Raw genomic sequence first — 17,100 nt, forward strand, 5'->3', positions numbered from 1 at the left:
TTATTTAGGCCTGAATGGCATGCATAACCCTAGTGGTGGCCAAAGGGCTATTGGATACAGTGGTTACGCATGGATCTACAGTTTAGGGTGTTCATACACACATGGGAAGTCCCTTGTGGTGCCGAACTAAAGCAGGGGCAGGAAGAGAAGAAGAATCTTCTGGGAAGAGGAGCTTCACAATTGTCAGGGAGAGTCCTGGGGTCTGGGTAAAAGCAGTCTTGAGGAGGTCAAAGAACATGCATGCGTAGTTCCAGGAGATGACAATGAGAGAGCTACAAGGAGCAAAGCTTCTGGTTGGCTTGTGGGCTGCTAATGTTCAAAGTAGGGCTGTGGGGTGGGTGCTCAGTGCTGTGGAGAATCAGGTCATCCTTTCTGAAGAAGCCAACTTGATGGCTGAGAGCAAGAGGAGGAAATATAAGACATTTGGGATGAACCAAACAAAATTGAGATGCTTGTCAATATTTGTCTCTATATTTATGTCTTCACTGAAGGAAGAGACCAGCAAGCACTTCCTAAGAAGTAGTGGACCCAGCCTCTGGGCTGAGTCAAGGGCCAGAACTTGAGGCCCTAAGGTCTGCCAAAAAGAAACCAGCACACTCTGGCACAGAGTATAATATTAAAAAACTGGGACGCTGGCATAGGGAATAAAGGAGGGTATAGTTTGTAGCAAGGTAGAAGCTCAATCTGGAGAACAACACAGGAACTGAGTTGTTAAAACTGGAGGCAAAGCCAAAGCTGTCCTGGCAAAGAAAAAATTTCCCTGAGTCCCAGACACTTAAACTGCAGCTTCCTCCATCTCTCCTGACTCAGGTCAGTGAAGGTCAAGCAATCTCAGCTGTGGGGAGAGGATGGCCAGCAAAGGTTGAGAACATTATAGTATCTGACAATTACCCAAGATAAGACAGGCACTCTGACTCTGCTCCCTTTGTACCATCAGGTTAGTGGAATCCTTACGGTACAGGGGAGCAGAGTCAGACTGTGGAATCAGATTAGTGGAATACATATAATAGGGATTATATGTATTTCATGATCCCTGATAAAAAATGAATGTTTAAACAGATAGCATCTTGGCCTGAAAAGGGCGAATGGGAATTAATAAACTGGAAAGAAGAAAGTGGAATGACTCTTAATGGTCCAGCCTTCAATGTTACTGTATGGCCTTAAAGAGATCATTTCCTCTCTCTCAGCCTCAAGTTCTTATTTATAAAACGAAAATTAAATCAGGTCATCCTTTGGGTCATCCTTTGGATCTAATTGGGTCATCTAAATTATTTTCATCTTAAGTAAACACAGGACATACAATATTGTCATATCCCCTCAACTGAAGTGGCCACTTGGAAAGATTTCAGGAAATGTTTTGAACTTAAGTGGAAATATCAAGCAGAAGCATATACAGTGTATTTAAGACGATTCTAGGAAAACATCTTTGAGCCCTTAACTCATATTCCAGTTAATCCCATATAATTCCTAGGATACTTTGTTGCCTAAGAACTTTGCTTCCATTACCACTACTGCAAAAAAATATTGCCCATTATTCACTTCTTCATTATCCTGCCTTCTTGGCCTTTATTTTACCTCACTTGCTATTCAAATCATAAATCAGTTTAGATGTTTCCTATAGATATAAGAATATCTATTTACAAGGGATAAAGACTATTAAAGTAGATTTGGAAAAGTGGGCTTGGCTGGGGGCCCTCTGCTCAGCACAAAATGATCCAAACCAGAGTGTGCCAGAAGCAGAGCCAACATAAGCACGCACACTGTACCCACGCGCTCAGAGCTACTTAGAGCTCACTGAACCCCTTTTCCCTGGAGTTGCTCTGGAAGGAAAATCACAGCCACTGGGCACTCACTAAGCCGAGGCACAAGCTGGTTAGAAGGTACAACCCAGAAAGGCTACTCCTTACAACACGGAAAGCAACTTCCTTTCAGACAGAGCTGGAAGGCTCCCGTGAACTACCGTATTTTTCGGACCATAAGACGCTCCGGACCATAAGAAGCACCAGTTTTTAGAGAAGGGAAATGAAGAAAAAAAGATTCTGAAACAAATAGTGTCCTAAAATATTTTATGTGCATTAAAACCCAACATCACAGTCATAAACACATGTAATCAACCCTGTAAAGTAAACAGCAGCATTTAGAACCATTTTAGAGCCGGGCAAGCACACAGAGACCACACAGAGCGGGGCAAGTAAAAAAACTTTTTTTTTAAAGTATATGTGTAGGCTATATTTGGACCATAAGACTCAGGGACTTTTCCCCCCCACTTCTGGGGGGGAAAATGTGCGTCTTATGGTCCGAAAAATACGGTATTTCGCTTGTAGCCTGTGTTCTGCTAGCTTTTAGCATCCAGTAGTCTATTAAAGAAAAGGGAAGGTTGTTAAGAAAACTAAAGTTAGCCGAAACTTGTTTGGCTCAGTGGATGGAGCCTTGGCCTGCGGACTGAAGGGTCTCAGGTTTGATTCCAGCAAGGGCATGTACCTTGGTTCCGGGCACATCCCTTATGGGGGGTGTGTAAGAGGCAACTGATCAATGTTTCTTTCTCATCGATGTTTTTAACTCTCTATCCCTCTCTTTTCCTTTCTGTAAAAAATCAATAAAATATATTTTAAAAAAAAGAAAATAAAATGAAAGTTACTGGTGTAGGTAAATATTAGATAAATAAAATTTTAGTTACTAAGTTTAAAAATCTTTTGGCACAGGAGATGAGGATTTAGCTAAGGATGCTTGGATGATGCCCTTTAACTCGGCATAAAGCTATGACAGCACTATCTTTACTTATAAATAATGGTAAGATACAACAGGTGGATTTTGAATAATGTGAGTCTAATTCCATTTCAATCAAGATTTAAGAGTTTCACAGATTCATTGGAGGTTGAGGACTTATCATCCTTCCTTGCTCAGTTGATGTATACTGACACTATGGAAAGATTACTTCCACAGTGGGTAATACATTTTAAATATATGAAAGAGAAATTTATCTTCTCATAGCATCTCATTTTGGGGGGCATAATTTTTACCATTTAAATCAAATAAGACATCGTGATAAACTCTTACAGAAATGACTGTGTTATTAGTATAAAACTAACACATCTTTGATTTTCCCGAGGTCACTAGAGCTGCAGTCCAGGAGTCAATCAGGGAAACAGGAGACATATGTAATACTTCAAACAATAATAATTTTTTAAAAAGGGGGTGGGAGCTGTGGTCCAATTGTTGTGCCCAATGAGTAGTGAGGTAAAACAAAGCCAAGAAACTCTTAATCAGCATTTCACACAGCATAGAATATCAGGTGTAAAAATCCAAAAATGTTACAAAAACGAAACCATGTGAGACAGAAACTTTGGAAACACTAAACATTCTCTTCCTCTAGACTTGACATTGTTCCCAGATAACAGGCCTGGTAATTTGTTTTTTCCCTCTCCTCTTGCTGTTGTCTAGTTTGGCTTCTCTTTTGAGGGTAACCCCAGTCCTCTGTGTACACTGTGTTTTTTGTGGTTCACATTGATGTTTGCCACCCAGAATCCTGTGATGACTCACAGCCCCAGCTGCTAGGGGCCTGCCACAGGTCCTGGTGTCTTGGAATGACACACCATCCTGACTCCCACTTCCAGAAAGGAAGCATTTAGTTCAGGAGAAAAGCAACAAGGACACGTGTCTCTAAGAAACCTGAAGCAAGCTGTTCTTGAGTTTCTTAGCTTATTTGCAAGTTAGTGGCATAAAGGCAGGGATTAAACCAGCAGCAATGTGGCCAAGTTCCTCACCCCTACATTAAAGAACAAAACGCTGGCTGTGTTTCTCAAGTTGTCTGAATCTTTCATCATTTTCAAAAGGGTATTGCTGGTGCCACCTAGTGGAACTACTTGAAATCTCACAGCCTTGTGAGGAATCCTTAAATTAAGACATTTTCTGTGGCTGGGACTCTTTCTATGAGGGCTGTTATATGTGTTTTGGCATTTTTTTTTTTTTTCTGACATGAGAATGTGGAGAATCAGGACACTCTTTTTAATTTAACATGAAAATCTTCCCAGGATAATTTGAGGGACACAACTTGTTACATCAGCACAGGATCTTGTCAATTGCTCCTATTTCACAAACATTTGGACGAGTGGTTCACTTCCAGGGGCTTTTCAAACTTTTCCCCCTGGTTATCTGAGAAAGAAGCTATTACTTATCAGCTTCAATTGAACTCAAGTGCAGTGTATTAACTAACATTTGGACAATAGTATGATTTTTCATAAAACATTCCCCTTGGTTTCCTCATATCTCTCGTATTTTATAGCAGAGCCTGTGAGAATCAACTGCTCAACTCATAATAATCTCTTTGCAGTTTACCCAACCTCAATTGGTAAGCTTCAAATAGACATTTGTTACAAATTGAATTCAATGTTCTGGCCACAGCAGAAGAAGGTGAATTCATGTTATACCAATTAGATTGAAATTTTGAATTGAATCTCACACCTTTCAGACTAGCTATCATCAACAAATCAATAAATGACAAGTGCTGGAGGGGATATGGAGAAAAGGGAACCCTAGTACACTGCTTGTGGGAATTCAGACTTGTGCAGCCACTGTAGAAAACATAAGGAGTTTCCTTTAAAAAAAAAATTAAGTATGATACTCCCATTTGACCCAGTAATCCCACTTCTAGGAATATATCCTAAGAAACCTGAAATATCAATTAGAAAGAATGTATGTTCATAGCAGCACAATTTACAATAGCTAAGATCTGGGAACAGCCCAAGTGCCCATCAGTAGATGAGTGGATAAAAAAGCTGTGGTATATTCACCGTGGAATACTATGCAGCAGTAAAAAAAAAAAAAAAAAGAAGGATCTCTTACCCTTTTAGACAGCTTGGAGAGGCCTAAAGAGTATTATGCTAAGCAAAATAAGCCAATCAGAGAAAGACAAGTATCACATGATCTCACTCATATGTGGAATCTAATGAACAAAATAAACTGTTAAGCAAAATAGATTCAGAGACAAAAGCATGGAACAGACTGTCAAATCTCAGAGGGAAGGCAGGGGAGGGTGAGTGGGTGGAAAGAGATAAACCAAAGAATTTATATGTGTACAAATTCTTTATATAAATGGATACAGACAATAGTGTGGTGAAGGCCTGGGGCAGGAAGGGGTCAGGGGTGGACTAGAAGGGGTCAATGGGGGGAAAAGGGAGATGTATGTAATACTTTCAACAATAAAGATTTTAAAAAATTTTTGGAATTGTGACTGAAGAAGAGATGGGAGTTAGAAAATAATCCCAACTGACACCAATATCTATCTACCTGTCTGTCTATCTATCTATCTATCTATCTATCATCTAATCATCATCTATCTATATCTATCCATCCATCCATCCATCCATCCATGAGAGAGAGAGACCATACAAACTAATGACAAAGAATAAAATAAAGTAAATGATGTTCCATGTTCAGGTATGTTTTAAAAACCTTTTTCAACAAAATTAAACAGCTTCTTTGGCTGCAGGACTACTAGTAACCTTAAATATGCTATTGTGTGCCATAAATCCACTGGGAAAGCACCTCCCAACCACTCTTACAGAAGGTCTGATTTTCTCTCAGAACAATGTTGAAAAAGCACCCATGTGCTCAAAAAAAGTTAATGTTCCTATCAGCTGACTCAATTACTCAGTAGATATTCACTTGCCAATCCCTAGACTGATTCATGCTAATTTGTTTGTTTCGTGGTCCTTCAATTTGCATTTGGCATTGTGAAAGCTAGGAGAAATATTGTTGGCTCTAGGGGGTTTCTTGGTGCAGATTACACTACAAAATCATCATAACACACAACTATTATTTTCTACTGAGCTTCAGTATATCCATTCCTGTCTGAGGGATGAGCTGGAGCAGTTTCCCTGATTCCCTTCACTGTCCCTGTCTGCTTACCTTTGACGTGAGCTTAGGTATCTCCTCAGTTGTGAAGCCTTTCTTGGGCCGTCCTGCAGTGTCCCTCCCCCTTCATCCACAGGAAATAAAATCCCTCTAATTACATGCTCTCAGAGCACTGTGCCTCTTTTCTTTATTACAGTTGTAATTTGTACGTATTTGATTAATATCTGACTCTCCAACTAGACTGTGAGCTCCATGAAAGCAATGAGGTTTTGTTCTACATTACATCCTCAGAATCTACTTCACTTATGTGCTCAATTAATATTTATTGGATGGATGGATGGATGGATGGATGGATGGATGGATGGATGGATGGTTGAATGCATGGATATATGGATGGAGGGATGGATGGATGGATGGATGGATGGATGGATGGATAAATAGATGGATATATGGATGGATGGTTATATGGATGAGTGTATGGACTATGTTCGCCTTCAATAGCAAACCTTAAAAATCAGAAATCAAACTAAATTGTCAAGGAAGATAACAACTGCATAGATTGACTTTGGGGGCTCTACTTGAGAGAAATCAGCAGTTCTCTCCAAACTCACAGCAAGTGGTCACTGCTCCTCTGAAAAAGCACTTAACTTAATAAATTTTAATTGTGTTGGCTCTTCAGAGGTAGAGACCAAATTTTGCTGGTTCATCTCAACATTTTAAGTGCTTACATTTAACAGCATTTATTCAATGCTTGGGGGTGGGTAATGTTTAGGGAAATAGAAGGGACCTAATGTTTTAAATTCAGTGGACTCTGATGTTTCTAGATAGAGTTTACCCTCCTCATTAGAGTTCCCTGTCTCCCCATATTTTCCCAACTTCACCAAAGCTGCCAATCCTCTCATTTTAAACATCAGAATAGTAAGAGCCCAAACTGACTAAATGACCTGTCCAAAGTTACATGCAAAGTTCATCACTGAGTAAGCATTAGAACTCCAGATCTATGCTCCTTCCACTTCATTGTTCCACAGTGCTCTCTAGGGAAGTGGTCCAAATTTTACCAGAATTTTAGTTAAAATAGCCTGGTACAAGAATTCTAAATCCTGAATATAGTCTTACAAAAAGCAAACAAACAAAACAAAATAGAACTAAAATAGCGAGTGAGCTTTATTCCCCAAGAAACATTGTCAAGAAAAAGGGATAATTTAGGCTTTTTTAATTTTTTTATGAGAGAAGCTTAAAATACATCAAAAGACAAAATATAACACCATCTGTTGAAAATATCTTTTTTATTATAAACAATATAAACACTTCCTAATACATTTTGTAAATATAACACATTTTCTTTTCTTTGCCTGAGTTTTTATAAACAAGATCTCTCAGACCCCTCAATGGCCATTCATATATTCAATAAATGCCAAGTGCCAGGCACTGTAAGAAGTACTGAGGAAATTTTTCTTAAAGGGAGAGAAAAAACATTGCTGCAAATCCTCAGGAGAACCACAATCTATTTAAACTGTTTTCTTTATCTTGGATGTCTCTATTTTAACATACCTCCTTTCTACATATAAGACATATTTTGTCTATATTGATAAATAAAATAGCCTATATACCCAAGGCAATTTAGACAATTAAAACAATTGTCTTGATAAAAATAGGGTAAAAATGCCACTTTTAATCTTAATCCAATAATTTTATGAAAAATTATCTTAGGTAATTTTGATAACAATTTTAATATTTTACTTTAATTTTTTTTGAAAGACATGAAGTATTTGAATGCAGATAGATTGTTCCTCTTTCTCTTGTATAAATAAGAAAAGAAATATTTGTGTTCTTTGAAAGTAGCCATTGAGTCATTGTTAAAAGTAAAATTTAACAGAATCCAAAGGCCACATCTACTGTCCTCACTATTAGTCTCTGTCTTCTACCTTTAGTGACGTTGATATGGCTTTAATGTCTGTATGAAAAGGTACATATACACCCAAATCCTTCAATGCAAAACCCATATTATGTCTTTGCAAAGTTGTTTACAATATATTTATTACAGACACTTCCCTTTGGCTTATCTTCTATGGCTACCATATGATCCCCATAAATTCTATTTTTATACTATTTTATATTTTTTTGACAAAGATGACTTATTAATTATATAAATGTGATATGCCTTTGCAAAGTTTCCTTATAAATATATTAAAAATTATGCTAACTCTCCTTGACAGACCATTTATGTTCCATTTTTTGATGTTGGGAAGTATTGTCAGTTATTGCTTCTATATAACGCACAAAAATTAAATGGTCCTTACAAAAATTGAATTTTATTACTTTAAAATTCAATGTGGTTCCAGCCACGTATAGATATTATATAGTCAAAGATAACTTACTGAAGCTTGTTCACAGAACGAAGCTTTCCCTGATTTCTGCCCCTCTCCCATCCCCTCCCTCCCATTTCCTTGAATCCTTATCCCAGGATTTAAATAACAACATTTAAAAAACATTTAACACCACAATAGGGAATTTGCTGGCATGACCCGAACAACACGGTTAGACCAGATGCTGTATTCAAACTGTATGGGCCCGTTGAAAAAATAGATATAACCTATAAGAAAAAGACCAAAAAAAATTAAATTTGAAAACAGTAAGGGTTTATTCCAGCTACTCTTAAAAAGTCCATTCTGCCAGATCCCACTTTCTAAAAATTTTGCCAACATTTACATATTTCACTTATCTTTATAAACACTACTAACCCTTTACTATATTGCTTATAGTGTGAGGGGGAAAGTTCTAAAGTTTCCCAGCTCTCCTAAATTATCACCTCAAATTAGTTGTCTTTTCATGAGTTCTCATTTTGATGCCTGAAGTATTGATATTAGTTATTTGTTGTAAGTTAGGGGTTATACCCCTTTTCATAATTAAAGTAAAAATCATTATACAGTTATGATAGCCACTGATCTTCATATATAAAGTACTCCCTACTCTACCCCTGATTTGAATGATGGCAATTTTCCTGCATCTTGGCATCTTTAAACAATGTTTAAGGTTTGGCATCTTTTATTCCTAAGATTAGCAATCATTAAGTAAAATTCTCATTTATTCTACAAATGATATTTTTTGCTTGCTGTCTGTGGAAGTAGTCACATGGAAATGACTACATTTATGAGCACAACATTTATAAGCAAATCCTTTATAAGTGAATGATTTTGAGGGACTATAGAAGCCTTCCTTTATGGCCAGTACAATAGAATTAGTTACCGTTTTTTTCGTAGGCAGCATCTACATTATCTCCAATTCCTGGGAACTCCTCTATTATTAGTCTGGGGTAGTCTTTATCCATCATATGGTTAGTATCATCATAGCTATTTAATAAGAAAAAAGAAAAGCCCTCTTAAATAGGTTGTATTTCTTAGACAGTACTTAGAAATAATATAATCAGTGCAATGGTATCTTTCAAAATGGACAAGTTTTAAAATTTTAAGTTCATTGAAAACTTTTGTAGATTTTAAAAATAAGGTATTACAATACTGAGTGTTTAGTGGATGTTTGGTGAGTATTTTTTTACTTGCTTAAAGGCAATCTCCGTAAGTACAGTTACAAGCTTATTTCCTTCCATTTCACAAATTGCATAAAAGTAGATTATTAGAAAAGTGTTCTTAGGGTGAAATCAATATATGTTAATGAATTGAATAATTATATATTGTGTCAAAGAGATGGTTTTAACATCTATGTGTAAAAAAAGATGGTTTGTCATAGTTGATCTACAACCTATGGTTTCGAAAGAAGAGTAGTGAGAATTCTATGAACATATGTGTATTTTCAAGAGGATTTGAAACTTGAGAGTCTATGTGCAAGAGCTGACACAAAACAGAAATTAATATGACAGTTCAACATTTTAAAGAATGTATGAGATAATAACAAAGTAGTGAGAGATGGATAAGACTCACTTTGCCTCTATGACACGAGATAATGGGTCAGTAAATATGACGGCCATACCTCCAGACCTGGTTTTCTGAGAAGAAGAGCGTCTTTCCTGTGTCCTCGAAGTGAACAGCTGCAGTTATCTTTTTAACCTCTTTGGGAAACCCTAGTTCGGATATTTTTTTGGGATAACCTTCCAGAATGTCATAGCCATTAAGAGCCCAAAATTTTCTGCCTAGAATAAGTGAAAGAATGGACTTATTATCCAAGGGAATCTATTAGAATTCATATAGATAGATTTATTTTAACAAAGAGAGACTCATCTTATACATTTAAAAATAAATAAGTCAGCCTTGACTAGTTTGGCTCAATGGATAGAGTATCAGCCTATGGACTGAAGGGTCCTAGGTTAAATTCCAGTCAAGGGCATGTATCTTGGTTTTGGGCACATCCCCAATAGGAGGTGTGCAAGAGGCAGCTGATGGATGTTTCTCTCTCATTGATGTTTCTAACACTCTATCCCTCTCTGTAAAAAAAAAAAATCAATTAAAAATATATTTAAATAAATAAATAAATAAATAAGTCAGTATTTGTGGTCCACAATCAATTATTTAGAAATAAATTAGTCCACTTTGATGGTCACCATATTTGTGAAACATAAAAATATGAGTATTCTTCACACAAAAATAAGTTTTAAGATTCTAATTTCCTAATTATGAGAATAGCCAACCAAATATAATAATTAATTTGGCAAATTATTTTCTCTGAATATTAACTTTTAAACTGGGTGAAAAATATATTAAGATTTCTGCATGAATAAGAAGCATGGTAGGGACAGTAAATTAGACTGAAAAGTCAAATTTTATAGGAGATAAAAAGTTATTTCTACCTCTAAAAAATAACTTCATTATAGCATTAATTATATTAGTCAAAACAATAGAAACAATGTCAGTAGAATGCTATATAACTACTATAAATCATGATCATGATGGTGGAATGACAATTTAGAAAAAAATTTATGATTTTTATGTCAAGGGTACAAGTAGAATTTTAAAATGTATATTCTATGTATATAAATATTTAAATATGTATATTACATAGAGTGAAGAACTACAAAAGAAAGTGAAAAAATAGACTTTTCAAGGAGGAAATTACAGCTAACATTTTTTTCACATTTTCAAGATATACATTGTTATAATGCTTGCTCAGTAAATAATTTTTAAAAGGAAATAGAAAAAAAATGACATGACTGTTATAAAACAAAAGTAGGTATTCATCATATATATTTATTATATATATCCTTATATACGTATCATAATAATAATGTAGACTTTCCATTTGTCAAATCTGAGGATACTTGGTAAAAGGGTTTCAGGTGCTTTCTGTTTTTCCATTTTGTTATACTTGACTCTTAATTTAGGTATATTTTCAGGAGTGATCATTTCACTAAGTCTTTGTTATCATTAAGTTTATCACTGCCTACTTGGGAGGCCTAGCTGGTGAAAATCTCACCTCTAAAGATGAAGATAAGGTCATGGGAGGGATGCTCATATGCAGCATCAATACGGTTGGGAAGTTCTGGCCAAAACGATTTTGTTAGAAACAACTCCGCGTCAACCTGCTGAGGATGCAGGCGCCAGAAGAACCTAAAATAAAAATAAAAATACAGTACAATGCCAAGGTTACTTATTGAAAAATAAACGTTCACCTATTAGCTACTTCACCTGAAATAGGTAAATACTCTGCTCGAAGTTCTATTATGTTCACTGTTCACTTCACTGTTGGAAGTCTGACGGGATGTTTTGGCATTTTGCAGACATGGCTTCACAGATGTTTGTTACATGCAGATTTTATTAAATAATGTTAATAATACCTGTCTTTAAAGATGATTGTTTCTCCTCGGAGACTGGTAATGGCATCGAGGGATAAGGAAGGGTCACATTTTTCCGGTGTTTTGGGGTGTTTAGGGTTGGGGTCTTCATCTCCTGGACCTGAAATCATAAATAAATGAAAGAAGTTGCTGAGGAGAACCTTACTGATGACCTGGTCCTGCTAATGGAGAGTAGGAGAGGGCTCCCTCTCCTATTTAAACTGTACAGGGCTTAGCCCTGGCTGGTGTGGCTCCATTGGTTGAAGTATGGTCCCATGCACCAAAAGGTTGTGAGTTAGATTCCTGGTCAGAGCACATATGTAGGTTCTGTAGATTGTGGATTCAGTCCCTGGTTTGGGCACATATGAGAGGCAACTGATTCTCTCTCTCTCTCTCTCTCTCTCTCTCTCTCTCTCTCTCTCTTTCCCTTTATCCAAAATTAGTAAACATATCCTCAGGTGAGGATATAAAAAATTATAAAATCTGCAGGGCTTGGTGTCTTCACTGGTTAAATGGGGAATAAAATATTTTCCCTTCTTATGTCAGAGTTGTTTTAAGAGTATCAGATGTGCCTTGCAATGTATAAAATACAAATATAAAGAGTTATGAAAACTTTGGAGAATGAAATATTTTCTACTTGAGCAAGCAGTTTCTATTTGGAAAGAATAAGTGGGAATGCTTTCCCAGGTTTTAATAACAATGGCAAAAGTGGTAGTGGAAAAATCACTGATAATTTAGAAAATAAATGTATAAATCTATTTTGCTTTTAAGCTGATAAATGAAGAATTAAGCCCTAGCCGGTTTGGCTCAGTGGATAAGAGTGTTGGCCTGTGACTGAAGGGTCCCTGGTTCTCAAGAGCAGCACATGCCTGGGTTTTTGGCTCAATCCCCATTAGGAGGCTTGCAGGAGGCAGCCAATCAATGATTCTCTCTCATCATTGATGTTTCCATCTCTCTCTCCCTCTTCCTTTCTCTCTGAAATCAATAAAAAAGTTTTTTTTTTTTTTTTTTTTTAAAGAAAGAGTTACCATAGAGAGACTGGATCCCTTGCGTATCGTCATCAGGAAGCATGAAGTGGCCTTTGCCAGTGTAGGTATAGACGGGATACATGAGGGCCCCCGGGTCCTTGGAGTGGTCCAGACCTAAGGAGTGGCCAAACTCGTGGGCAGCAACAAGAAACAAGTTGTAGCCTGTAAGAAAACAAGGAAACAATGATAAAACAAGGTCCCCCAGACCAGTTAATGGAAGAAATGTTATCTTCCTCATCTATTTTGTAGGTCCTTATTCCTCTTTGTTATTTTACTCACTTTTTAAACTTATTGTTCAGTTGCTTGAAGAATCAATAATTGGTTTAATCTTTATAAGTAATTTAGTGCTCACATTATAGTTGCCTACATAATTAGAATATCAACAGATTGCTCTCAAATAATTGGTAATAATGGGAATTTACTAGCAGTCCTGACTTGTTTTCAGTTTTCTCGGCTCAGGAGAGGAGCGTGAACAGTGATGATCTTAAATGAGGAGTCATGGGAGTCACATGGGGGTTCAAACCAGGTGGAGGCAAAGATAGGTTTATAGTTGCATTATTATTTATTAATTATTGTATTATTTTTCCATACAAACAACTGTAAACTTAATTTCCCCCCACCTTGTTATAGGATCATTTAAAAACACTAGGCAGTGTCCTAACTGGTTTGGCTCAATGGATAGAGCATCGGCCTTAGGACTGAAGGGTCCCAGATTCAATTCCAGCCAAGGGCACATACCTGGGTTGCAGGCTTGATCCCCAGTAAGGGGTGTGCAGGAGGCAGCCAATCAATGATTCTCTCTCATCACTGATGTTTCTATCTCTCTGTCCCTCTCCCTTCCTCTCTAAAATCAATAAAATATATTTTTTTTAAAGAGAGAAAAAAATAAACACTAGGCAGCATCCAAAAGAATGGTCACCAGGTATGGAGTGTGCACTAAAGAGGGTCTAAGAATATACTTGTGAACAAATTCCAAACAAAGGATCCTTTTCAGAATATCTCTAGATCCTAGAAAGAAACATAAATTCTGGAAATGATTGGCCAACTTCCCTCTACTTTAAAAGACTACTATGATTCTGTATTTACATTATTTTCTTTAAGTCATTCTTTCCACCAGTTTTTGAGCCTCCTAATTCTGGTGTTTCAAATTGGAAAAAGATTTTTAAAAAGTGTAAAAGAAAAAGAATACATGAAACCTGGAGCCAGTGGTTTCAGTTTGACCTTAAATGCCCTTTGCTAGCACAGCCTATGCATGAAGAAAATGTGTAATTAACTCAGTAAATGTTGCAGACCAGAAGAGCAAACAAAGTTCACATAATCTGAATGAAGTGATCTGTCTTTGAAATAACTAATAATGGATACTATTCTGTGCCTTCAGCTGAAAAGTTAATCCTGGTTTACTTGTGGATTTACTAGGATTAATTAAATATTTTAAACCCCGAATTTATTCAGAAACCTAAAATTGAGGTTTATTGTGACTCTACTTTAAAAAAAACTAAGTATTATTTTTTTCTTCCTAAAACCATTCTTACCTGTGGAACATTCAGAACATAAATTGGTACATTCTCACCTTTGTTTCCAAAGGCAGATTGGAGGCACTGGAGTTGAGACATTAATCACTCAAGACCCAGTTTTACTCTTTGAAAAGATACTCCTTGGAATTTAAATGAATAATAAACATTAGCTACCTATGAAGACTACCTTTAGCTGTCACAACTGAGGGTCCATACAGCTTCAAAGTTAAGATCTACTTGTAACATTTCTCTCTCTCTCTCTTTCTCTCTCTTTTGAATGTTTCTTTCTGAAATAAACATTTCCAATTCTCTTGAGCTTTGAAGAATCAACTACTGATTGAATTTATTCAATGCTAAGTTTCATTTTTCTCTGTTAAATACAATTTTCATCTGGTCTGTTTCATGCTATTTGCAGTAAGAACTTTGTTGGTTTGCTAATTGTATTTATAAAATCAATGATATAGACAAGCCTGAAATAGGTAACTCTTATAATAGGGAACAGAAATTTGACTGGACTTGTGCCATTAATATTTCTACTAGGGTGGGGATGGGGGTGGGAAAAAAATTATTTCAACTCACATCCAATTCATCTATGACCTACATATCCAGCTCTAATAGTTGTTAGATGTATATTTGCAATAAACTGTATTTCTCTAACAGACCAAAAGGTAATCCACAGTAAAAACACCTTGGTTGACAGAAAGACATTTTGGGACCTATTTCAAAGTTATCTAGTTTCTCTCAAACCACTAAACTAGGTAGATTTTGCTCATTTTTTAACTATTCACATTGGTTAAATAGAAATGTCATAGAAATGTCATTTGTGGAAACTAATACAAGAAGCTTTTATACTTCTTAGGAAAAACCAAATACCAAATATAATTCATATGCTTGTATGTATAACGTATATACTTTTTACTAGTAACTTCTTATCAAAGGGTCCACTGTCTAATGTAATCTAGTAATAAGAAGTGTTACCTTTGGAACTACTTGTCCAAGTTTCATCATCGTCGAAATGGGCATCTCCTCCGTAATTTGGCCCAGGAGGAAAAGCATGAGCCAGCAGACCAGAGGGGCCATCAAAAGGGTAGAAGTCGCCATGCTCTGCACAAAAGCAAGAGTTCAGAATCTAATTAAACTGAGTAGTGCCTAACACAGGAGCTTAGTGATTTTTTGTTGAATTTTGTAAAAAGCAATGAATGACTTAAAGAAGAAATTAAAAACTAAAAGACAATTAAGGAGCAAGAATACACAAATATTTTAAAAATGATTCTGCACCGTTACCTTTAGTTCCAAAAGAGATCATGATATCAGCAGTGCCATTGTGAAGTCTGGTAAAATTCAGGGGTGTCACATCAGACCAAACTTTGAAGGCTTTTTTGAATGCCTTTTCCACTTCAGAATGAGTCAGATCAGGGGTATAATTCACAATTCTGTTCAACAGAAAATGTTTTAATTACATTTTTAGAAGGTGAAAACTATTTTAGATTATGTTTTCTTGGAATATAGCTTTTCAACTCAAAATGCAATGATTCTCTAAAAGTTCTTTAATAAGTTTTAAAGAACTTATTAATTATGATGTCATGCAAAGATTAAAAATGAAGCATTCAATCATTCATTATGTATCTCCAAATATCTGGCCTTATGGCATTTTAAATTTAAAGTATTCAGATGTTTACTTATATTGCATGCTAAAAGTTTTCAATTATATTGCTATAGCCTAAGTAGATGACATAGTACTATAAAGTTCGTAGAAAGAGTAGAGCTCTCTCTGTTTAGTATGGTTATAATAAATATGCTTGATGCACTATATTTGCAAATTTTATTAAACTTCTTTTATTTCTATTTTGGTTCATCTCTAAAAGAAATACTTTGAAATTTTCAATAAAAATTAATACTGGTTATGATAACATTAATTGATGTTATGAGACATTTTCATCAACATTATTAATGATATTCCTGGACTTATTTAACTTTCGGTTAAATATCTAAAAAAAAAAAAAATAGTGGGGTCCATACATGTTCTGTCATCTGTAGCTTATGCTGAAAATTAGACATTTACTACTATACGAAATCTAACAAAAATTAAAGAGAGATAGCCTATGATTTACCTGTAGGTTAAGTTCATTTTGGACCATTTGAGAGTTCTCGGGAAAACATTGTATTCACCCACATCAGGAACCCCACATCTTGGTTTTTTCATGATGTCTAAGGTCTTATCGTCAAGTTTGCCAGTCACCTCTAAGCCAAAAAAAGATTGCATTTCCCGCAGCCTGTTCACCATGGAGCTCGCTGCAGTCTTCTTCAGGATGCCGGCGGGATTCCGGGGATGGTAGTATGATCTGAGATAGCGCTGGAAAAGAGATCAAAATACCCTGCTTTAAAAAGAGAAGGGCATTTATGATATCTGTCACACCATTGGGACTGGCAAGATACTCTACCTCTGCAAATTGGAAGTCTTCCTCAGACCGATCCTCATCATCCTCATCACTGGGAAGGGGCAGGGACCAACAATAAGTCCAGCTCAAGAAGAGGAAGGCAGCCAGGACACCTGAGTGCATCTTGAATGGCTGTTCCTGCAGGCTGCTGTCTTTCCATAGACCAGCACCTTTCCTTTTATAGGCCTGCAATGGTGAGTCATCACTTATGGACAAGTTTCAACTTCCTAGTCCCTTGAAGGTAAACATGCTTACATGGCAACTTTTTTTTTTCCCCCCCCTAAGAAGTGTGGTTTGTGGTAGAACTTGAGGGAAATAGAAAATGAGGGCATCTCTCATTTCAGCAGGGTCTCAAAAACCATCTGGTCAAATGAACGGCCTCAGCATATTTCCGGATACTGTGGGAAGAAACAGAGAATAGTAAATTTTTCACTTTGTTTGGCAAAAATGTTTTACCCTCTGTAGGAAAGCAGCCACTTATTACTTTT

General features: G+C 36.3%; 1 protein-coding gene across 1 annotated transcript; it reads right to left on the reverse strand.

Annotated features, from left to right (window-relative positions):
* Nucleotides 1-7,374: 7,374 nt before the first annotated feature.
* On the reverse strand, nt 7,375-16,779 carry MMP13 (matrix metallopeptidase 13). The gene is made up of 10 exons (XM_036427814.2): nt 16,616-16,779; nt 16,286-16,527; nt 15,459-15,607; nt 15,153-15,278; nt 12,661-12,822; nt 11,636-11,753; nt 11,275-11,408; nt 9,838-9,997; nt 9,100-9,203; nt 7,375-8,446 (listed from the first exon to the last, which is right to left on the reverse strand). The coding sequence occupies exons 1-10, from the start codon at nt 16,733-16,735 to the stop codon at nt 8,346-8,348; spliced, it is 1,416 nt and encodes a 471-aa protein (XP_036283707.1). The 5' UTR covers nt 16,736-16,779; the 3' UTR covers nt 7,375-8,345.
* Between the last annotated feature and the right edge of the window lie 321 nt (nt 16,780-17,100).

Source organism: Pipistrellus kuhlii, unplaced genomic scaffold (assembly GCF_014108245.1).
Source record: "Pipistrellus kuhlii isolate mPipKuh1 unplaced genomic scaffold, mPipKuh1.p scaffold_m20_p_9, whole genome shotgun sequence".
NCBI classification, from domain to species: Eukaryota; Metazoa; Chordata; class Mammalia; order Chiroptera; family Vespertilionidae; genus Pipistrellus; species Pipistrellus kuhlii.